At 36.4% G+C, this 24,001-nt stretch overlaps 4 protein-coding genes across 5 annotated transcripts in view; 3 read left to right on the top strand and 1 right to left on the bottom strand.

The window, feature by feature from the left end:
• Positions 1-1,075: 1,075 nt before the first annotated feature.
• Positions 1,076-4,579, top strand: LOC102586135 (uncharacterized). The gene is made up of 6 exons (XM_006365041.2): positions 1,076-1,903; positions 2,439-2,847; positions 3,041-3,256; positions 3,514-3,621; positions 3,844-4,118; positions 4,196-4,579. Exons 1-6 carry the CDS (start codon positions 1,158-1,160, stop codon positions 4,509-4,511), a joined length of 2,070 nt encoding a protein of 689 aa, XP_006365103.1. The 5' UTR covers positions 1,076-1,157; the 3' UTR covers positions 4,512-4,579.
• A 6,166-nt stretch (positions 4,580-10,745) lies between these two features.
• Positions 10,746-16,227, top strand: TYKY2 (NADH dehydrogenase [ubiquinone] iron-sulfur protein 8, mitochondrial-like). The gene is given in 8 exon segments (NM_001288413.1): positions 10,746-10,849; positions 11,794-11,893; positions 13,062-13,115; positions 13,214-13,305; positions 13,464-13,577; positions 15,440-15,507; positions 15,584-15,695; positions 15,786-16,227. Coding segments are annotated over 8 exon segments (690 nt in total). The 5' UTR covers positions 10,746-10,795; the 3' UTR covers positions 15,882-16,227.
• A 2,818-nt stretch (positions 16,228-19,045) lies between these two features.
• LOC102585029 (uncharacterized protein At1g01500-like) lies at positions 19,046-22,385 on the top strand. Of its 2 annotated transcripts, none has more exons than XM_006365037.2 (3): positions 19,046-19,149; positions 19,768-20,570; positions 21,747-22,385. In XM_006365037.2, exons 2-3 carry the CDS (start codon positions 19,863-19,865, stop codon positions 21,966-21,968), a joined length of 930 nt encoding a protein of 309 aa, XP_006365099.1. In that variant the 5' UTR covers positions 19,046-19,149; positions 19,768-19,862; the 3' UTR covers positions 21,969-22,385. The 2 variants fall into 2 exon arrangements, with proteins under 2 accessions (XP_006365099.1, XP_006365101.1); XM_006365039.2 differs by lacking the exon at positions 19,046-19,149 and adding an exon at positions 19,152-19,212.
• A 705-nt stretch (positions 22,386-23,090) lies between these two features.
• Positions 23,091-24,001, bottom strand: part of LOC102584715 (BTB/POZ domain-containing protein At3g05675-like) — a 3,779-nt gene continuing 2,868 nt past the window's right edge. The window contains exon 2 of the mRNA XM_006365036.2: positions 23,091-23,621. Coding sequence (XP_006365098.1) covers positions 23,349-23,621 — 273 coding nt within the window. The 3' untranslated portion in view covers positions 23,091-23,348. The remainder of the gene's footprint in view (positions 23,622-24,001) is intronic.

The following is a 24,001-nucleotide window of genomic DNA, read 5'->3' as shown; positions in this document are numbered from 1 at the left end:
GGAAGAGAGGAATATTACTTGGAAAAAATTTGATAGAAGGAGACTTTGAATCTTGTAGATCTTAAAATAAAGATATGAGGCCATAGATTTTTCAAGTAATATTTAGGGGAAAATTTGGTAAATAGTGTTTGTCCATATAATTTGTCATTATTTGGTAAATATTTTTGGCAAATATCTCAAATTTCCAAATACTAGAAAAAAATACTAATTTTTTTAGTATTTGGGTCAAATATCATTATTTGGGATCTTTTAAAAATTGAAATTTTACACTAAACTTTTATCTTTTACAAAAACATCATATATAGTAGTTGTTTGTGTTGTATGATATAATTTTTTACGTGAACACCAAAATAGTGATGAAATATTCGGTGAATATGAAAGTGATGATATGATTGTTGATGAAAATGATAAATAATCGGCTCAGGGTAACAAAAGTCATGTGTTTTGTCTACTTCACGATGTATGGAATGATGCTTGTTGCACTCACTCCAAACTACCACATTGCTTCAGTGTTATAGACACTACTTGTTATTTGTTACAACGAAGATCCAATTGACTTGTAATACAAACTTATGGGTATAAATCATATTTTTCTAAAAAAATGAAATATGTTTCCCAAATACCATGACCAAACACATAGAGAAATTTCACCCAAATAATATTTGCCAAGAATATTTGGAAATTTATGACTAAACGCTAGCGAAGAATATATCAAAATGTACTTTAACCTTATATTGTCAAGTATATCATGTAAAATTTTAGAATCAAAGAGTTATCGAAATAAACTAAATAGTAAAGTAAGACAAACAAATTCAAATAAAGGAAATATTAGGAATAAGACATAATAACTGCGTGTTTATGTAAAAATTGTCACTTACACACCTAACTATTAACTTAGGGTCTATTTGGAAAGTCACCCAGATAAATAAATTTGGTGCAATTGGTGTAATTACATTGTCTGACTTGTTTAGTTGGTCATGTAATTACTTGGTCAGTCTAAACTATGTGAGGGCAAGTGCAATTTATCTTTGTTTCTGGTGCTTAAGTATTGTTTTGTTTAACTTCTTGGGTTTTAATGAATAACCAAAACCCCTTCTTTTTCTCTCTGATGAGATATTTGCAGAGCTTTATCTAAATTCAAGTTTCCTCCATTGAAGATGCTTTGCGAGCTCCATCACCATAACTTCTTCTTCACTCCACAATCCATAAACCAACAACACCAAACTACTCTACCCACCATTGTATGCTTCTCTCCAAAACGGCGTCGTTCTTTTACCATTTTCTCCACCCACCACCCCCACCAGCAACCCCACCTTAAAAATCAAGAAACAGATACCAACACCACCACTTCATCGAATGATGAAAAGGGTATCACTCGAAAACACAATTCGAAATCCTCTGCTGTTCTCCTCCGTTACCTCAAACAGGAAGAATACCAAGAACCGTTAACCGGTTCAGCTGAACCGGAAAAACAAGACTGTGCTGTACTGGAAGAAGATAAAGAGAAGGTTCTTGAAATGTCACTGATAAGGAAAAGAACCCCTCAATTTCCAGGTTCTTTATATGTTCAATCCCCTACTGACGCTGATGTGAATACTTCATTACCCCCAATTTCCTCTTTGTTTGATTCTAAAAAAGGAAGTGGATTTGATGATGATGAGATGCTCATAAAGGCACTTGAGATAAGGAGGAAAGTTACAGTGGAGATTTTTAAAGAAGCAATGAGAAAGGGAAGGTTTAGTATTACCTATTCGACGAATTTGGTTTCCGAGTTGCCTGATTTTATAGATTATGTGATGATTCAAGCTGCTTCAATGAAGCAAATGCCTGAGTTCTTGGGTTCATCATTCAATGTTCGTGCCAGAGCCTTCATAGATGACTCTGGTGTCGTGCCAATTGTGAGGTACAAAGGAATATGCACATTGAAGTTTGTTTATACACATTTTGCTCACTACATAGTTGCATTGTTAATACAAAGGTTGATCCTAGAATAAATTTCTGCAAATACTAATATAACTTCCATTTTCGGTTACAAGACTCTATAACGAATACTTGCTTATGCATGAAACTTGGGATAGAATGTGGAATAAGATTATGTATATTGTCTCTATTAAGATTAGCTAATTTCTTGACCTTCACACCCGTGTATTATTGTTGAATAGCAATTCATGCATTTAGGGACGGAACTAGCAACTTGTAGGCAGGAGGTTCAACTGAATTCTCAACTGTGCATAAGCCATAAAGGGCAAGAACTAGTTCTTTTTTAAGGGAAAGTTTTTGTGAAGTGGAAAAGGAGGTTCAAAATTTTGCTTTCTGTCATGGATTCATATCTCAGATGTGACATTTTTGAATCCTTGTATGAACTCCTGGCTCTCCACTGTCTGTGTTGTAATATTGCATATCTAGTTTGGAACCAAACTACCCTGTGTTTCTTGCAGGTGGTTAAAACACAATGAATTGTCATATCCTCATATTGCAAACCTCATTTGCAAGTCCAGAGGAGATCTTGAATCAATAAGACGTTTGGCTGAGTGGTTGAAGTCAATTCATGTGAAGGGAAGATTTATTGGGCTTGTAATGATTAGAGCTAAGGGTAATGTTTTGGGTCGAAGCTTGGAGGAATTGGACGAAATCGTTGGATATTTGGAGTACAAGGGTGTGAAGAGAGATTGGATAGGGTATATTGTAGGCCGATGTCCTGAAATATTGTCCTTCAGCATGGAAGAACTAGAGTCTCATACAAATTTCTATTTTGATATGGGAATGGATGAGAAGGATTTTGGAACCATGGTGTTTGACTATCCTAAGGTGCTTGGGTACTTCTCTATGGAAGAGATGAACCAAAAGGTGCCTGATTTAACCTATTTCTACTGTTCTTTACATAAATGGGCTATCTTGTTTTTTCCCATGCTTGGTGCAAAAAGCACTGAAGAATGACGTTGTAAGTGGCTATGACATGCCACTTGGTTGATTTAACTTTAGAATGAAATCTTATATTCCGACTTTTCTTCTCGTTGAAACTTGATTTATGCTCATCCAGGTTGCATATCTCAAGGAGTTTGGCCTCAGCAATGAAGATGTTGGAAGATTATTATCTTTTAAACCCCATTTGATGGGTTGTGGTATTGAAGAGAAGTTCAAGCCTCTTGTCAAGTACTTTTACTACCTAGGGATTTCAAAAGATGGTATGAGAAAAATTCTTGTTACCAGGCCAGTGTTGTTCTGTGTTGATTTCGAGACCACCATTGTGCCTAAGGTATGCTATTACTTTTGGCATGTGTGGCACTACATTAGATGTCGGAGCATCAAAATACAAGTACTTAAATCTCAATTTATGAGGCAACTCAAGTTTTTTCACTTTGATTTGAAGTTTCTGTTGACAAGTTGAACTTCTGCAGTGCATTTTATACCTCCAAATCAGAAAATATCTACTACAATTTCTGTTTGTTTTAAAATACCTCCTTTCCCTTTTCTTTTTCCCTGCTAATGACTTTACATTCTTGATTGTTGAAGGTTCAATTTTTACGAGACATAGGTGTCCAACAAGATGCTATTGGCAATGTGCTTGTCAGGTTTCCCAGGTTACTCACTTTCAGCCTCTACAAGAAGATACGTCCAGTGGTCAGTTTCATCTGAATTCTCTAAACATTGTCGGTTTCCTCTGTCCTAGTAGTATATGGTGATAGTGCAATCCGTATGACATGAACCTAAGACTTGATTTATGAATCAGAGCAACTATACAACTCTTATCTCGTTTCTTTTTTATCGTTGATTATATCTGTTACTAGACCGCTTGCTACTTAAAGAGTTGGAGCAAAACTGATACGGGCTATCTTATTATAGGTCATATTCCTTTTGACAAAAGCTGGTGTCTCCCAGAGGAACATTGGAAAGGTGATAGCTCTAGGACCAGAGCTTCTGGGATGCAGCATTGCCAATAAATTGGATCACAATGTGAAGTATTTTCTTTCCCTTGGCATAACTCTCAGACAACTAGGTGAAATGGTTGCTGATTTTCCAATGTTACTGACATACAATATAGATATCCTTCGCCCTAAGTATCGTTATTTGCGAAGGATGATGGTTCGGCCTTTGCAGGATCTTATTGAATTTCCAAGGTATATATGGCACAATGAAACTGTCCTTCCAATATTGCTATCCCTCTATTCTACCGAAAGTGACGTCTATTTTACAGGTTTTTTAGCTATTCACTTGATGATAGAATAATTCCTAGACACAAGATTATGGTGGAGAACCGTGTAAACTTCAAGCTTCGGTATATGTTGTCTAGCACAGATGATGAATTTAAACAGAGGGTTGAGGCTGCCGTTGAAAGACGCTTAAGATTTGAATCTGGAGTCATATATGATAAGCAAGAACACACTGAAATTGATGGCTCCATTGAGATGTTGCCTTTTGATTTTCAAACAACTGAGATACTAGAAGAAAAAACAGATCTTTGTTCTGATTACAAAGATTTACCTACTGTACATATTCAGAATTCTGCATAACTTACCCAAAAAAAAATGCATATAGAATTGTGAAATATAAAATTGTCAATCTTATTTTATTCCCCTGATAACTTTCCTTAAAGTTGACACCAATTTTCACTTAGACACTTTGTTCATTTTAAATACCCGTAATTAGGCTCTGCTTTGTCATTTTGAACAAAGCCTACTTGAGCTGCCTAAGTGAAGTTGGTGTCAACTTTAAATATTTGTCTATGGATTCCCGCCCATAATTTTAGCTCAAGTTTAACTCATAAAAATGTATTTTTTTTTAAAAATAAAATAGAAACACTCCAAAACGAATACCCAACTTATGAATTGAAAGAAAATAAGGAAAAGATACATGAACTTTAGGTGTGTTCGTTTCAAGGAAAATATATTTTTTCCAATAAATAAATAAATATATTTTTAAAAAAATCTCAACACGCCCTTAGAAAAAAAAAGAAAACGGAAAAGGGTCAAAAATACCTTTGAACTATTCAAAAAGGTTTAAATATACCCCTCATCCACCTATTGGATTAAAAATATCTCTCAGTTCACTTTTTTGGTTCATTTTTACCCTACTAACACCCTTTTATTTTTTAATTATTTTTATTAATGTTTATTACGTGGCATCTTCCTATTGGATAAAACTAAATTCCAACCCATTAGATTTTCCTCTACCCACTGACCCATATCCATAGCCCATAACCCAAAACCCAATTTAAAAACCCATTAAAAATAAAGGATATATTAACCTCTCTTTCTCCATCTAATAGCTTCTTGCAGGAATGAAAATTGTGTACCAAAAAAAATTAAATGAAAAACAATATACTGCACTTAATATCAATGATCACCCACATGCCCTGCTACATAATTAATCAATTGATGAAAAAAGGTTAGCTAACAACTGTATTTGGGCATAATATTATGATAGTTTACTTTCTCCCTGCACCACAGACCACCAAGAACACCACAACATCTTTTAAAAAATTGACAGAGACATGGATAGCTGATACGTGGTTTTTAAGAAAGAAACATATGAAACAAAAAATAGAAAGCAGAAGATGAAGATATTTGGGAATAAGACTCTTTTTATTTTCCTAAAGAGAAACGAAACATTACATCTGAAATTTATAAGCTAAAAGTTAACAAACTTCTCCAGAAAATAAGCTAAACAACCTGCTCCTAAAATAGCTCCTAAAATACTTATTCAAACCTAAATAACATAACAGAAACAAAGACTAAGTCTTGCCAAGGCAAACCAGTAGATATTTAATTAAATAAGTAAGATGCACTAATTTTCTATACTCCCCCATAGTGCATGCTTACGACTGCAAACTCCAAGAGTTCCTCTGAAAAATTCAAACTTAGTTTTTCCCAAGGCCTTTGTAAAGATGTCAGCAACTTGATCATTTGAAGATATGCCTTTCAATACAATTTCTTCCTCCAGTACCTTCTCTCGAATGTAATGATGTCGTACTTCGATGTGTTTGGTTCTTGCGTGAAAAACTGGATTTGAAGCAAGTTTGACAGCACTTTCATTGTCACAAAAAATTTCTACAGCATAGTCATTTGTACCAAAAACATCTCCAATTAATTGCTTTAGCCATATACATTCTTGAGCTGCCATAGATGCTGCCATGTACTCCGCCTCTGTACTTGATAAAGCAACTGTATGTTGCTTCTTACTACACCATGAGATGACAGCAGTACCAACACTAAAACAATAGCCTGAAGTTGAATGACGATCATCTACATTGCCTGCCCAATCTGCATCGGTAAACCCTTTCAACAAAAAATCATCACTTTTCTTGTAGAGAAGCCCATAATCAAAAGTCCCGTGTATATATCTCAAGATTCGTTTTGCTGCTTCTAAGTGAGGAGTCTTTGGATTTTGCATAAATTGCGAAACAATGCCAACTGCATATGAAATTTCTGGTCTTGTGATAGTCAAGTAGATTAAACTACCAATAAGTTGTCTGAATCTCTTTGCATCTTTCAGCAGCTCCCCTTCATCTTTCACCAGCTTGAGATGTGACTCCATAGGAGTTGCCTTTTTTTTTTTGACTTCCCCATGCCAAAACGCTGTACGAGCTCCATAGCATATCTCTTTTGAGAAACAAAATACCCTTGATCAATCTTTTCAATTTCCAAACCCAGAAAACAACCTACCTCTCCAAGGTTCTTCATCTCAAAGCGAATAGACAGTTCATCTTTTAGCATAGAGATTTCGGCTTCATTATCACCAGTAATAATCATATCATCCACGTACAAAAGGACCAACAGGTGCATATTTGATTCTACTTTAATAAACAAACTAGAATCTGCACTTGAAACTTGAAACCCGCAAAAGATAAAGTATTGAGCAACTTTACCATACCAAGCACGTGGAGCTTGCTTAAGACCGTATAATGCCTTCTTTAGTCGACAAACATAATGAGGATATTGTTCTGAAACATATCCTTTTGGCTGCTCCATGAACACTTCACGATCCAGTTCTCCGTAAAGAAATGCATTCTTCACATCAAGTTGCCATAATTTCCAACCTTTGAAAGAGGCAAGAGAAAAAATGGTTCTCAAAGTTACCATTTTTGCAACAGGGCTGAATGTTTCCTCATAATTCATCCCATAGCTTTGAGAAAACCCGCGAGCCACAAGTCGAGCTTTACATTTATCAACGGTCCCATCAGACTTCCTTTTCAACCTGTATACCCACTTACAAGTGATAGGATTGCAATTTTCTGGTTTTGGAACCAGCTCCCATGTCTGATTTTTGTGTAGTGCATCAATCTCTTCTTGCATAGCTGCTTCCCATTCAGGACACCTTTTAGCTTCTTCGAAATTTACTGGTTCTTCATCCAGTGTTCCTGCGAAAAGACATGAGGTAACAGTACACGGGTTTATTTGAACCTCATAATCATCAAGATGACTTGGCTGCCTTTTCTCCCTTGTTGATTTTCTATGGATATGCTCATCACCATCAAGGTTCGAGGTATTTGAAGCTGAGGATTCTTCTAAATTGTGGCCTGGATACTCCATATTCTCTGCATCACCATCAAGAATGACTTGTTCAGTTGAGGATTTTTGTTCACAGTAATACGATGAGACTTCATCAAACACCACATCTCTTGAAACAATAAATTTCCTTGTTTCTGGATCCATACACTTCCATCCTTTTCTGCATGAGTCATAACCAACAAAAACACATTTCTTTGCTTTCGGGTCAAGCTTAGTCCGGTTAGACTTTGGAACATGTACATAGCAAATTGAACCAAAAACTCGAAAGTAAATCACAGTTGGCTTGTTACCATATAAATTCTCAAAAGGAGATTTTTCCTTACCAGGCCATGGAGGTAAGCGGTTTATCACATGGCATGCACATTGAAAAGCTTCAGCCCAAAGTTCTCGAGGTAGACTTTTGTCATGTATCCAAGATACACTCACAGAGGCAAGATGAACTAATTTCCTTTCGGAAACACCATTTTGCTGAGGTGTATTTGGACATGTCATTTGTCGCAAAATGTTATTTTTGTTGCAGTATTGAGAGAAATCCTCTGACATGAATTCTCCTCCATTGTCACTTCGTAAGCATTTGATCTTCACCCCGAATTCCTTTTGAACATCATATGCAAATTCGCTAAATTTGGACAGTGCCTCATTTTTCTCTTTCAAGAATTTCACCCAAGTAAATCTTGAAAAATCATCCACCAGCACCATGACATAACGATTCCCACGGTAGCTTGTCGTTTTCATTGGTCCCATTAGATCAGTGTGGACTAGTTCGAACATGGAGGATCTACGGTTGGATGACTTCATGAAAGGAAGACGATGCGACTTGCCAAACTGACATCCTTGACAAATTACATCCTCACGAACATTTTGTAAACTTGGTATGCCATCCACTAACTTCTTTGAGGAGATTTCCTTTAAAAGTTGGTAGCTCAAGTGACCCAAACGAGCATGCCAGATTGTTGCACTATCAGTTTGGCTTGTCTTTTTCACATATGCCTCCCCTGCAGACATTACAAATAAAGAACCTTTCCTCTCTCCAGAGGTAACAACATCAGCATCTATGGTTTTTACATTTGCAAGAACTTTAACATCATTTGGTCCAAACAAGACATATTTTCCAGAGTTTGTAATTTGAGACACAGAAATTAAATTTCTCTTCAAACCTGGAACATGAAAAACATCATTCAGCCTGATAGCATTGTTGTCGTTAGTGCTAATCTTTATCACCCCTTCTTTTGCTACTGGATAAGTTGAATTGTCTGCAGTAACAATCACTCTCTCTCCCCTGTGTTGGCGAGCTTCGGAAAGTAGTGAGTCATCTCCGGTTACATGATGAGAGCAACCTGAATCGATGATCCACTCTCTGCATGATTCATGATTGGAGAGAGCTTGTAGCAACTCAGCACTAGTCTTGTTTGTTCCGTCAATTTCTTCTGTTGTAAAGCATTGCTCCCATTTTATTTCATCATCATCTTCCAGCTCACCTGCAATATTTGCTCTAGAAAGCTTTACTCGGCAATTCTTCTTAATGTGCCCAATTTGGCCACATCTGTAGCATTTAATTGTGCTTTTATTTGGATAACGTATGCTGTCAGATTTTCCTTTTGAGAAAAGAACGTCCTCTGAATCCGAATTCTTTGCCATTTGTTTTGCTAGAGCCTCTTGGTTAGAAAGCAAGCTTTCTAATTCCTCAACTGACGGCTGTGTCGCCCATCCTTGGATCGAAGTGACAAAGGGGTTATATTCTTTCTTCAGTCCCCGAATGAGAAATCGCCGCAGCCTTGCTTCACTAATTTTCTCATCCATGTCTAATTCTGAAATTTCAGCACAAATGCTTTTCACTCTCAGAAAATATTCAGAAATAGACATGCCTTCTTGTGTTATGCTCGCCAACTCATTTTCCAACAGCTGTAGCCTTGCTGTATTCTTCTTGGAAAATATTCTTTCAAGTGTCTCCCATACTTCATTGGGTGAACTTACATCACGAACATGATCAATGAAGTCTTTGCTAATTGAGGATCTCAGAGCAAAGAGAGCTTTTCCACACTTTATCTTCCACTTTCTCCTTGGTTCAACATTTTCTGGATTATCAGCAGGAATAGCATCAACACCTGTAACTAAATCCCACAGATCTTGTCCTTGAAGATATGCCTCCATGCACAATCTCCAATAATTGTAGTTCGTCCCTACAAGCTTCTCAATTCCTGATGTGGAATTGTTTCCTGCATTTGATAACTCCATAACTCCACAACTTCAAATACTGTAACGAAGCTCTGATACCAAAAATTGACAGAGACATGAATTGCTGATACGTGGTTTTTAAGAAAGAAACATATGAAACAAAAAATAGAAAGCAGAAGATGAAGATATTTGGGAATAAGACTCTTTTTATTTTCCTAAAGAGAAACGAAACATTACATCTGAAATTTATAAGCTAAAAGTTAACAAACTTCTCCAGAAAATAAGCTAAACAACCTGCTCCTAAAATAGCTCCTAAAATACTTATTCAAACCTAAATAACATAACAGAAACAAAGACTAAGTCTTGCCAAGGCAAACCAGTAGATATTTAATTAAATAAGTAAGATGCACTAATTTTCTATAACATATACATCAAATGAAGTTGCTTAATTCTTTAACTTGGTCCTAAAATAGCTTCTTCTTTTTTTCACAATCTTCAAAAGCCAGAATAAGTTGATATTTCTTAGAAGAGTTACCATAAAGTAACCTTGAAACATTATCTTACAGCAAAGTTAGAAAAATACTCAAAAATCAATCCTAATCAAATTCAAGCTTTCACACAGCAGTTGAAGTATCTGAAAATGCTTCTTCTTGTAGTTGATGGGTGATTCTGAAATAGCTTTAGTGAGAAAGAGATGTTTTTTTTAAAGGGTCTTTAAATTGAGTTTGGGTGATGGGGCTATAGATATGGGTCGGGGCGGATGAAGGAAAATTTAATGGGTAGGAATTTAGTTTTATCCAATTAGAAGATGCCACGTAATAAATAATAATAAAAATAATTAAAAAAATAAAAGAGTGTTAGTTTTAAGGGTAAAAATGCACCAAAAAGGTGGACTGAGGGGTATTTTTAACCCAATAGGTGGATGAGGGATATATTTAAGCCTTTTCGAATAGTTTAAGGGTATTTTTGACCCTTTTCCGAAAAGAAAATAAATACTCCGTAGGATGTTGAGACGGTTTCATAAGCCGGTGAACCGATCGAGTATAATAGGTGTAAGCGGAACATTTCAGTTATTGGCCAATCGCTTTTGGTTTTCTCGCATCTGGACTCCAATGGCCGCTATATTAGCTCGCAAGTCTTTATCTGCTCTTCGTTCTCGTCAGCTTGTAAGTCTCTCTCTATCTCTTTCTTTTCATCATTTAATTCTTACATCTCCAGTTGTTTCAGACTCAATTTCTCGTCAGAATGGTTTCTTGAACCCTAACTTTACTGATATCAATTAAACCGTTTGGACACTCAATTTCATCGGTATTAACTTTCCTAGGCATTAGGTTTGCAATTAGACAAGGTTATGGAAACGACCTCATGTTTGAAAATTAGTGTTGTGATGGATTTGGGTGTTGGAGGGAGACTCTCATTTTGGATAAGAATATGGGGCGTCTTTACTCTTTAGGGCACAATTTGTTGTTCCCCACTCTACTCTCCGTCTCGTCTTGTCTTTCTATTGCCCGATTCAAATCGCAAGAAGATAAATTTGGAATAATTCTTGTACGGGTTAGCTTAAATACTTGTAGGGACTGACGGGGTTAGATAGGTTAAAGAGAAAGAAATGTGTAGAAATTGCTGTTTATGGAGGAGATGCTGAGTGATGGATTACAATTCAGGCTTTCCCTAGTCAACTGCTCAACATTATGGATGCCAGTACTTTTACTCTCTTATACTATGTGTATTTGCTTTTGACAAGTGATGGATATCTTGGTGGTAAGGACATCCGTTTTCTATAATAAGGTTGAGGGTTCAGAGTTACATTACAAGGCAAAGTGGGAAAGCTGTACTGTACTACTGTTGGATATCCTGTGGGGTGGGGGAGGGGGTTTGGTGTGGGTTTACCATTTTAAAAACATTTCCTTCTTTTTTAACCTCTTAAACTTTACATTGTGTCTGTTGAGAAACTTTATCCGGAGATGCGAGAGTCTGCTGTTACTTTACTATGTTGTAGGTTCTTGGTCAGTATGGTTCCTTGTATATGTATGTGTATGTATATGTGCATTCCATATCTTATGGCTTAATAGAATGGTTTGACACTTTTTTCTTTCTGTGGGAACTGTAGGTTTTGGCTGGACAAGCATGGCAAGGGACTAATACACCTAATGGAACTCTACTTGGTACTCGATCATTTGCTACCAAGCATTCGTTTTCAACCGACAAAGGTTTGTATTGCGCTCTCCAGCCCCCCTACCCAAATCCACCACCCTTTGCCGTGAGTCTCTTAGCATGTGAAGCATGTATGTGGATGATGTAGCTGTAGAGAAAAGATTGTAGCTCACTGGAATAACTTTTGAGCTTTAGTGGGGATGTAAATGTTACACAGTGTGGTACGTAGTACCTTCCCTTCCTACTGGGTTGCTCACTTAGATGAGCACAATTACCAAGGGAGGAGTAGGAAATATGGGATGTTTAGAATTTGTTGGGGACCTCAGTCATATATTTTATTTTTTTCGGGTTAAATAATTAGATTATAAGACCACTAGAACCTTTTCTGATATTTGAAATGAGTATTACTTTCCATGGAAGATTTTGAGAGAAAAGTAGGTCAAGCATCATCTTGCGCATGATATTCTTGTTTTGCTCATGTCTATAGTATTAATGTCCGCAATCCAATTTCTATTGTGGCTAAGATAATATTACAACCAAAATAGCTCGTAACATGGTACATAGTTATTCTGAATGGGACCGTGCAAATTCTTGCAAGTAGAAACACCTGTCTATTATGCCGTCTAATCACCTGTTGGGAAATCCATTTGCAATTCTAAATGGATTTAGAAGGCTAGGCTATCAGAATACTTGTCCAACATGTTGGAACCCGATGCATATTGGAGAAGGTAACATCATTTGCTGCATGTGTAAAGATGTAGACTTTGCTAAAAATATATAACCTTCAACAGAGATAAGATGAAACATAAAATCGTCTTTCCAAATATTCAAGCACTGAATGCACTTTGAGTGAGGAAATCAGTCGCATGCGTGCATAGGATTCTATTTAATGGCAGATTGCCCCATTTTTTCTGTTGCACATTATTATTCTAGATTGGCACTGCACCATGAGTATGTTGGTTTTTTTTCAGTAAACGCTGGGGTATATGAAAACCAATTCTTGAGGGTCTTAATAGGAGGTTCTAAATGATTCGGAGCAATAATTTACTCCGATGACGAAGTAGTTAGTACTCCTCAACTCAAAGTTCATAATAGAAAGTAGTTAGTACTACTCAACTGAAAGTCATTGCTTTGTTATCAGTCGCCTGGGTCTTTTAGTGCCTTATTTTGGGGTTCCTCAGTATAACTTACTTCCATGGTCCATTGCTTTTTCTTTCATGTCAGATGATGAAGAAAGAGAGCAGCTAGCAAAGGAACTATCAAAAGATTGGAATTCAGGTAAATCCTTTTAAAGAATTCTGACTCTGTGTAGCATTTAAATTCCCCTAGCGATGCCTTTGGCATTTCCTGTTTCTGATTTTTTTGACTAAATGCAGTCTTTGAGCGAAGCATAAACACACTCTTTTTGACTGAAATGGTTCGAGGTCTGATGTTGACGCTCAAGTACTTCTTTGAAAAGAAAGTGACTGTAAGTCTCTCATGCTTCCACTAGCTTTTTACCTTTAAAAGTTTTTGTTCGATTGCCAATTGGACAGTCTTCAACTCATCTTCGGTGGTAGCATTTGATATGCTAACCTCTCAGACTTTACCTTTTTGAGTAGCAAATCAAATACCGTTATATTGCAGATAAACTATCCTTTTGAAAAGGGGCCTTTAAGCCCTCGTTTCCGTGGAGAACACGCCCTGCGACGTTATGCCACAGGAGAGGAAAGATGCATTGCATGTAAACTTTGTGAAGCTGTAAGTGCTGACCTACTATGATTGTACTGCAATTTATGTTTACACACTACTAATTCGGACCTGTGTCTGTCGTTGTTCTCTGTTTGTTGAGATTTGGGTTATTATGATGTTAGTGTTGGTCTTCTACTGCTTCATTGAGGTGTGTGACTTCTTGCATTCTGGGTTAGCTACTAACTACTTCCATTCTTTCATGGATGGAAACAAACGAAGTTTGTGGTTGCTGCCCACGACCACCAAAGCCACGACCTTTGCCACCACGGCCACGACTTCTGGAAGAAGATCAACCTCGGCCACGACCAGAACCAAACTGAGAGTCAGAGTCTTGAGTAGTTGTAGAAACAGAATGCGCAGCAAATGCTTGATGCGTAATTGGCGAGTCAAGTTCCTTGAAACGCTGCAACCTTTGCTCATGAAGTAAAAGTTTGGTACGAAGCTCTTCAAGCGATAAGTGACCAGGAAAATGTGTAATGATGCCAACCAAGGTGTCATACTCTTTTCCAAGGCCAAGTAAAACATGATCAATGAAATCCTGAGAAGGGACGGGTGAATTAATTGCTGCAAGAGAATCAGCTATTTGTTTGGCAATGCGAAGGTACTGATCAATACTCATATTATCATCCTTTCGCAGGGTAGTGAGTTGGCGTTTCAACTCAATAGATTTAGCCGGACTCGCATCCATATAGCGTCGATGTAAGGATAACCATATATCTCTAGATGTAGGAAGGAGATGAACATCAAGAAGAACGTCACGAGATAGTGTTGCGAATAACCAAGAACGGACACTTTGATCAATTTTTATCCAAGAGCGATAGAGAGGATTTGGTTGGTGATTGCCAGATGCATCACCAAGAAGAGGAGAAGGGTGAGGAATTGAGCCATCAACGAACCCCATAAGCTCGTGGGAAAGTAGTAGAGAGGTGAACTGAGTGCGCCATGTGAGGTAGTCCTCCACAGAACCTAACTTAATGGTCACTAAATTGGTGACATTAGGGGTAGCAAGAGCAGCAACAGAATTGAAATTTGGTAGAGTCTGAGAATCTATGCTAACGGGAGGAGGCAGACCAAAGAAAGGAAAACTTGAACCTGCAATAGTACTGACGCTAGAAGGAAAACTTAAACCTGGAATAGCAGTAACGCTAGAAGGAACACTTGAACCTGGAATAGTAATGACGCTAGAAGGAACGACTGGTGTAGTGGAAGATGAAGACGCCATGTCGTAGAGAAGAAATTAGATGGATTTCTGGCTATCTGATACCATGAGAATATATATATATATAGAAGTACAGAGGCAGGCACGTTGATTTGCTTCTGCTATTCACAAATATATTCTCAGTTTCTTTATAATTAAAATAGGAAGAATAGTAGTGAAATATGTGCTTTAGATAATAAACTGTAAGATCACAGAAACTGCTTGACTGAACTCCCTCTTTTCTAGATCAAGGGTCCTGATCTTGGGTAGTATGTTGATTAAGCTCAAGTTGACAATATATGCGTAATGGGGAAATCTGTACAACAATATATTCTTTATGGAAGCACAATAATGTTTTGAACTGTGTAAATAATCTCATAATCAGTTTGTCTATTTGAAAACTAAGATTAAGTGAACTAAACGTGATAAAACTGTTGTGCCACCCCCAATTGGCACTGTTTTTTAGCAGTTCAACCTAAAAAGAAGCTTTTCTTAGGGTGGATTATATATATCTTCTTTGTGTTTTTTTTTACAAAAGAGATATTAGGGAATATATACTGCTATAGTGCTCTACTTATTTTAAGACTTGTGTGGGTGATATTGCTAGCATTCTACATGTTGAAGTATATGATTACCTATGTTACTGATGCAAATGAATTGGGATTTTTAACAGATTTGCCCTGCTCAAGCTATCACAATCGAGGCCGAAGAGCGAGAAGATGGCAGTCGTCGAACAACTAGGTACACTTTTATCAGTTAGCTGATGTCCCATTAGATACTTGGACATCCATGCTCATGTCTATATCAACGATTACAGGTATGATATCGATATGACAAAGTGCATCTACTGTGGATTCTGCCAAGAAGCCTGCCCTGTTGATGCCATTGTTGAGGGGCCCAACTTTGAGTTTGCAACTGAAACTCATGAGGTCCGTTGTAATAATTATATTAGCAAAAAATTTGAAATAAATGAACTTCTACTGTTACATACCTTGACTAATATAAATTGCATGCATCAGGAACTCCTTTACGACAAGGAGAAACTTCTTGAGAATGGAGATCGATGGGAAACTGAGATTGCAGAGAATCTGAGATCTGAAAGTCTCTATCGCTGAGTTTTTTCGTCAAATATAAGCTGAAATTTCTTATAAAGTAATCCACAAAATAAAGGGTGTTGGTGAATGCTCTTATTTGTACTTTCCCTTGTATTTTGATTGTTAAGATGGCTCTATTTCGTACCAATCTGTGAATGAAATAGAGCATTATCTTGAACTAGATTTCTGGTATGGCAAGCTGAGTATCTGTAAAGTAAACGTCCATGGTCATAGACTCAAGTGGCTATGTCACCGCAATTACTCCTTTCGTACCAATGGGGTCTTCATGGAAAAGTTATATGAAACCATGATAGGACTTGCCCAATTTGGATCTGGATGATCCATTTATAGTTCTAAAGAGATTGAAGTTTTGTTCATTTTCCAGTGCTCTCTCCTTACAATTGCCATTTATTGTAATAATTGTTGTTGCAAATCAGTTCCTCTTAGTATAGCTGTTTGTTTTGGTGATGGATGGAAACTATGGTGCAAAAATGGGTTCCAAAGTTTATGTTGTTGTTGAGAATCTTCCTCACAAAATACCATACTGACATCTGAGTACCTTTTCAAACCTTGAACAATGTTTAGATGGTTGGTCCCAAGAGATGGGCTTCTATGTGCTGCCTACTCAGAGAACAGGAAGTTGAGAAAAATAATTCAAATGATTGCCTGTAGAGAGTAAAATTACGTTGTGTTTCTTACTACTAACCCTAGTAGTGTGCCGTCTCACAAATTGGTCAACCCAAACCTTATAATGTTGTGTTCACCAAATTGTGAGATAGAAAAGTTTCACACAACTAGTGTCGATGGTAGGCAACAAATATTTTTTGCGTTTCATATGGACACTGTGGTTACCGAGATGTCGTAATTTTCGATGAAAATATTTTAGAAGACATTTACGTGAGGTAGTATGATAAAAGAGCACGTGATTATGGTATGAAGAAGATGATGTGTCGGACGTTGTTCACGTGCTATATATTTTATTCCCCAACTTCAATTCATTTTTAACCTCAAATACTTTAGCCAAACTGGTGTTCCTCCAGGAATCTCAACGGAAATATACAACTTACACTTATTACAGTAAGTTGTAAATAACGTTAAAAATATATTAGAATCATTTTATTTGTTTGTCGAGAAATGTATATAAAAAAAATCTAGTGCACCTTGTAAAAAGATAATTTTATCTAAAACGAAGTCTTTTAATGAAGGTTCAAACAACGGATATTCATGTTTATAATATAGTATAGATAGATATATTATTTGTATTTAAAATATGGAGTATAAATACTACAATACTTTGGTGCATTCTGTTTTCTTTCTCGTCCGTTGCTTTACTTTTAACTTTATTACAGATAGTGCGCGTGTATAAGAAGAAAGAAAATAAAAGGAACAACAAAAGCTATTCATGCCAAGTGCATGTTCATGGAATTGCATATAAAATAACTTAAGGCAACCATTTGTCAGGTTCTCTCAGGTCGGAGTTTTGAATATGAAAAGAATCTTATTGAAAGTTTTGTGTTCTAGGTCTTGCAACCTGCCATCTAAATGTAGTCGAACTTCAATATGTTATTGGAGGAAATGAAAAAAAGAAAGTATGATCACATTCTATGCCCCACTAAAATGTGATAGATCACCGTTGTTTATTCTCTTTTTAATGAGAAATTTTCAACGGTACTCTTTCAATGTTGTAATAAGTACTAGTACATAGAATTATTGTTTTTAGTGTGATAATATTAAATATATATGTAGAGGGGATGACGTGCGTGTTTTTTAAGATGATTGCTTTTGGTGGGAGCAGAAAACTGTTAAAACAAAATATAGGGAGGAGGTGTCTCTTTTCAGTCTTTTGGTGCAGTGCAGTGCAATGCAGGATAAGATATTTTTGCAACGACAGACACCATTTGGCTCCATTCTCCATATTATTCCCAACCGTTCATTCCCTCCTTTGCTTATGCATGCATTTCCACTTTCCTCGCTCATTAACTCTCCCCGTTTCAATTTATTTGTCTTATTACAAAATTCAAAAAAGTAACGAATATGAAATTTATCAAAATATTTTTTAATCTTATAATTTGAAATAATTTGTTATCTAGAAAATCAAAACTAAAAAGTTATCAAAAGAAAAGTTTTTCTTTACTAATTTAAAAAAGAGAGACAAATAAATTGAAAAAAAATATATATACTATTATATTTCCAAATTGGTTGGCTTTACTTGCAGATGGCGGAGACAGGATCAAATTCAAAGAAAAAAATGCCTAAAGAAAAAGATCAATAACTTTAATAATTAGCAAGAAGTAGAGCTGAAAGTTTCAATTCTTGTCAAAGAAATTTTATTATTTATTATTTTACAAGGATATTCGGAACCTTCTACCTAGATTCGTCCAAGTTCTCATATATAACACATCCCTCTGTTATTTACAATTAGATTCTTTCTACATCTACTAATGTTATACGTGTAGCAAATTTAATTTGGGATTATACTAGTTAAAAGGAGTTTCCTCTCTAATATTTCTCCGTATATACTAATTTATTTGATATTTTTTTTAATTTGAGATTCAGATTATTATTTTTATTGTAATGTTTTTAAATACTCCCTTTGCACATTATTTCTTACTATCTATTTTGAATTTTACATATCTCTTAAAAAATATTAATATATGTATTTTATTATAATATTTTTGTGAATAAGTAATTAATGTTAACGATAAACATGTAAAAGAAATATGTTTTCTTTTGATAGGATAAAAACAACAAGTGAAAGTGAACATTTTAGTATAAAGGACAAGTAAAAAGAGGTGAATATGTTTATATATTCTAAGTTGTTAGGGTACTTCTTATGTTTTCAAAGATATAAATATTCAAGAGAGTTAAAATATAATTAAATTATTTGACTATCAAATACCAAAGTGAAAAGAGACGAAGTGAGTAGTATTTAGAGGTGAAAGTTAAAAATATGGATTGTTGAAAGAAGTCATGTATAGTTTTGGTGTTCGATAGAGTACAGGCAAAGAGGTGAGTTGTATGGTTTGCATGGAATAGTGTTTGTTGCTAAATGATGAATGATGGTATCTTTCTTTCACACAAGTTTTGTGTTTTATGTTATTTTGTTTGTTTCTATACGTGACGTCTTCACACCTCTGTCTTTTAGTGCTGATGAGTCTTTTGTTGGAATTTGGTTGCTCTTTTACTTTCTTCTTCATAAATGACCCCCTCTCTCTCTCTGTTACAAATTTTATTAAATTGGTTTTGGAATTGAAGGGGCTCACATTCACTCTCTCTTTCTTGATCTCTGGTAATACATTCATCTTCTTGATTATTCACAACTGTCATTTCTGCTCATGGGGTACTTTTCTTGGTAATTCAAGATTTGAAATTACTGCTTACTGTGTTGGAGTTTAAGGTTTCTTATCTCTCCAGTTTATCTTTATTAGTTGACTTGCTGTCAAGATGGTTTTGGGGGTTTCTTCTACTGTTCCATTGCTTTTTGAAACTTTTTACCAGATATGAATTTTTGTTGTTCTATAAAGGTCCCACCTTTATATGTGATTCACTTTTTTGTTCTTGGAGTTATAACCTTCTTCTTTTCTTGTGTGAATGGAGAAGAAAGATTTTAGTACTATATGAATCTCTTAATAGGAAAGTCTCAGTATCTGAACTTTCACTTGTTACTTGTTGGTGAGTGTTCATTCACCACCTTGTAAGTTGTAATCCCCTCTCCATTTCTTGTACCCCCAATTTTATTTTATCCGATTCTCTGATTGGAAATTCATCTCCTTCATGTTTATATCTCAGTAGTTTGATATAATTAGTTGATGCTACTTGTTTCTTATTCATTCCTTTTTGTCTTAGAGTTACCTCAAATATGTGGGATTTGTAACAATATCTGTCTTGTTGCTTTCTCTTTTGCCAGGTTCTCTTCACTGTTATGAATCCTACTTTTGGGGTTCCTTGCCAACTAAATCTTGATGGATTTTGGTGAGCAATAGCCTTGATTTTTGTGAAGGAATGGAGAACTCGCACGAGAATGGGTATGGAGTGGCTGAGAATGGCCACAGCCTCATGAGGCACTCTCCTTATCAGCCAGGATTTAAGCTATCTTTACAATGGTTAGATTTGAGAGTGTTTTATGTTAGAATTAGCAAATGTGAGCTTGATGATTTGACCGCCGAGTACCTCACGGTGAACCATGTTCCGCTGAATCGCGATACACTTTTGGAAGTGAATGGTGCACGGACTGGAATTTATTCTGATGGGGTATCCACTGTACTCAGAAGAGATAGGTACGATAAGAAATCTGAGGAGGTCACTTTTGTTAGTACGGATAGTATAAGTATGACAGGAAGTGTGAGATTTGAGGTTTACGATAGGGATGTTGTTGTGTTGTATGGCTCATTAGAACTATGTGATAGCAATGGGTTTATCGGTGAATCTGAAAATCATGGTCAATCTTGGAGCATCAATTGTGAAACAGATGTGCTTGCTGGCTCTAGTTCTAGCTTTCTTAAAGGAAACCAACACCTCGGTACGGATTTGGTTTCTCCTGTAATTGAAGTTTATGTGGCTGGTTGTTTCTCAGGGAAACCAATTATACTGACAAGGACCTTAGAACTCGGACACCGGAAGAAGCAACAAAGGCAAGGAATGCTGGAATCTATACCAGAATATGAGGCAACCGAAAGCCAGTACCATATTTCCTCTTCATATGCAATGCAGGTATACTACTAGTTGTGGTGATTTGATGTTTACACCTATACAGTGGTTGCAGTTCTAGCTTTGTTTAAGATAATTTACAACTCGATCAATGTTTAACCAGTAGTAATTAGCAATTTTTCACCCTTCATGCCAAATAATTTTTGTTGTCTTTTTTGTTTAACAGCTTTTCCCTATTTGATGTAGTAGTTTTTAGCTCCTCTGTAACTGTATTTTCTTATCTTGTGCTGTCAGTACCCACTACACAGGACCAGCCAATAATGCTTGAGTACCATGAGCAAACTTATCTTGAAATCTTGGGAAACAAAGGATAGAATCTGCCCCAGAATTATATACACATACTCATATGTACACACATGTATACTTAGATACACACATATGTATCTTACCTTTTCGTTTTGTGTGTTGATGTTTCTACTTCTTACCAGGATACCACATGTGTGAAAGGAAACAAAAAACTTTGTGCTAGCATATAAGATAGTACACCGTAATACAAAATATCCAGTGTGATGTCACAAGTGGTGTGTGGGGAGTGTGGGGTATATCCAGACCTTACCCCTACCTTCGCAGGGGTAGAGAGGTTGTTTCCGAAAAGAAGATGGTATACCATATATGTTAGTATTTGAGATATTGCATCTCTTATCTACCCAAGTAATCAGGAACTTGGCACCCACCAGTACCAATTTTTTTCAGTACGAGGACTCCTTCCGTGAGCACAAGCTAAATTCCTCATTTCAATTTATGAACATAGAGAGAAAGGGGAATCTAATGCAGTAAAGCACAAGATAACAACTGACTAAACACTATGCATATATACTTGAAAACTCAATGGCATGATTTACGGATCAAATCTCAACAAACTTCCTACTGAAATAATTGTTGAACTTGTTAGAATTTGAATGCCTTGACAATTTACTGAAGTTTCCTTAGGTGTGGATTTAGTTTTCCCTTTTATCTGATCTGCAATATGGGATATATAATAGTTTGCATGTTAATTTCTTTGTCTATTCCCTTTTCTCTTCTTAGGCTTGCTTTATTGTTAGCCTATGTGATTATGGAAGTCTAGCAAGAGGCACCTGATTTAATGATTTTTGATATGTAATACAACCATCTATCTGTTTTTCCTTTGTCAATCATCATGAATGTGTTTTCACAATTGCGTCAATGATCCATTTGCAGGTTACAGATCATGAAAGACAGAAACAGGAGCATGATGAATATAATCATTACTCAAGGATGGAATATATAGAAGGTGAAGATGGGGAATTATCCTGGTTCAATTCTGGTGTAAGAGTTGGTGTTGGAATTGGCCTCAGTGTTTGTGTTGGTATTGGTATAGGAGTCGGGCTTCTTGTTCGTACCTACCAAGGAACTTCCAACTTCAGAAGGCGTCTAATATGAATACCTGCTAACTTGATGATTTTGACTGATAACTTTCTCTGAGACTAAGTGCTGATGATGCAAGGTGATATAGGATCCTCTTGTAAGCAGAAATGTTTATGCCCTTTTTCCATTTCTTCCTGAACTGGTCTTTTATAAAACTCCCAGCAGTAACACTAGACATCGAATAAAACTTGAATCTTGTGTACTTGAGCTACAGTATAGCCTTAGACCTTGTTGCTAACTACCGATACTCAACTTGTTAGAACAGTTTTCACTGAATCATATTTCTCATAGGTCTGCTGTCATTTTTTTTTCTTTTGTCAGTAATTCTTAGGTCGGTCTTCTATTGGTGTTATAACATGGTCAAATGTATCAGTGAACGTTCCACCGTCTGTTCAAAGGTTTTAATCTAATTGAATATCAGATTACTGTTTACAGATTGCAGTTAGTTGTTAACTTTGTGTTTTTGGTTCTCTTGTCGTAGACCTTATTTTTGCTCTCCAGGTTCCACACTTCCTCTATGGTTCTTGAAATAACTGAGTGGGCAGGTAGTTATGGCACTTTTTAGTGGTGAGATTCGAACCCAAGCTTAAAAGGTTCTTTTCTGCCTCTGGATCAACTCGCTTCTTGTATAGTTACTGGATTTTTCAGTTCATCCCGAAAAACCCCATCCAACACCCTAAATCCGCCTGTCTACATTTACATGCCGTACATCCTCATATAGAACTTACCTAGCTCCGATTGTCGTTGAAACGAAGTGTGCAAAGCTCAATAACATGCTGAAATTTCAATTGATACATTTACTTCTCCAATTGAACTAAAAAGGTGAAATAACTGCTCAAACTTAATAAACGTTTAACCTACCAGCTAACATAACCTTTTGAAATCCGCAGAATTTCTGCAACCTAACTGCATGAAATATTTTCAAAAGCTCCTAAGTAATTCCTAGAATATTAGATACATGGCTATACATTACTATCCCAGTGCATTACGAAATTTCCTGTGAATAGTTTCGGAAAAAGCCCCCCTTCGACACTGTAACAAGCCATCGAATGCCATGCTTACCTGCCAAATTTTGTTAGAACACACATAATAGAAGCCAATTTCTACCTCCCTGAGTGAAAGAGAGAAGAAATGCAATTAAAAGACATAAAATGGGCAGATTTCATACGCCACAATGTCTTATGTACATGCTGGTCATTCTCTTAATAACCAATGCTTACAGTCAAGGATACTGCGCAACACCAAGTAACCAACCTAAGAGTCGCACAATCCACATAACTTCTAGTACAAAGGTGAGACAACACGTTTTATGTACAAATAACAGTGTCTCTTGCAATGGAGATACTAGTATGGACATTAGACACCAAACTGTCCCCATCCTCATCCACCGAACCATCACATATCTGGTAGGGGGAATCTATTTGCTCGTCGGAACCAGGTGGTAAACGCGCTGATTAAGTGAGGACAGTCTTCAACATTTCTAGTTGAAAAGCTGAGACACTGTTGCAATAACTCCTGGGCATCAGACAAGGGAAGCGTGGATATAATCCTCAAAAACGTGTCTTCCAGCTCCACATATATTGTTTTGTGACTTGGCGTCATCGGTGTTACATAGTCTTTGCACAAAATCAACACTGGAAGCCAATCTTTCACGATCTTCATTCTAACCTGTTAAGGCATTAGAGAAAAAGTAAAGCAGAAGCGATTGTGGAAAAATTGCATCACCGTTTATGATTTATCAGTTAAGCACAACATTAACTTGCCAGGTGATAACACCAGAACAGACACAACCAGCAAAAATAAAAATGCAGCTGTTATTGTAGAATGTCCATGTTTCTGGTTTCGACTCAGTTAACCTTTAATACAGATCATTCATTTCAACGATGTCAAACAAAGCAAGGTACAAATAAGGAAAAAATCTTGTCCAGATCCAAAACCATCTCTTGGAAACAATCAACACTATTTAGATGTTCCTGAAAAGGAGTTATCTCCTCCTCTTATCTTCCCTTCGTACTTTTTTTTTTTTTGGGGGGGGGGGGGATGTTTCA

Source organism: Solanum tuberosum, unplaced genomic scaffold (genome assembly GCF_000226075.1).
Source record: "Solanum tuberosum cultivar DM 1-3 516 R44 unplaced genomic scaffold, SolTub_3.0 scf00531, whole genome shotgun sequence".
Classification (NCBI taxonomy): Eukaryota; Viridiplantae; Streptophyta; class Magnoliopsida; order Solanales; family Solanaceae; genus Solanum; species Solanum tuberosum.
Note: the sequence above shows the minus strand (reverse complement) of the source record. Positions and strands in the feature narration are given on the sequence as shown.

Coding starts and splice junctions, on each gene's coding strand:
- LOC102586135 (XM_006365041.2), top strand. CDS start 1,158: ATGCTTTGCGAGCTCCATCACCATAACTTCTTCTTCACTCCACAATCC. Junction 1,904..2,438: donor GGTGTCGTGCCAATTGTGAG/GTACAAAGGAAT, acceptor TGTTTCTTGCAG/GTGGTTAAAACACAATGAAT. Junction 3,257..3,513: donor AGACCACCATTGTGCCTAAG/GTATGCTATTAC, acceptor TGATTGTTGAAG/GTTCAATTTTTACGAGACAT.
- LOC102585029 (XM_006365037.2), top strand. CDS start 19,863: ATGGAGAACTCGCACGAGAATGGGTATGGAGTGGCTGAGAATGGCCAC. Junction 20,571..21,746: donor CCTCTTCATATGCAATGCAG/GTATACTACTAG, acceptor ATCCATTTGCAG/GTTACAGATCATGAAAGACA.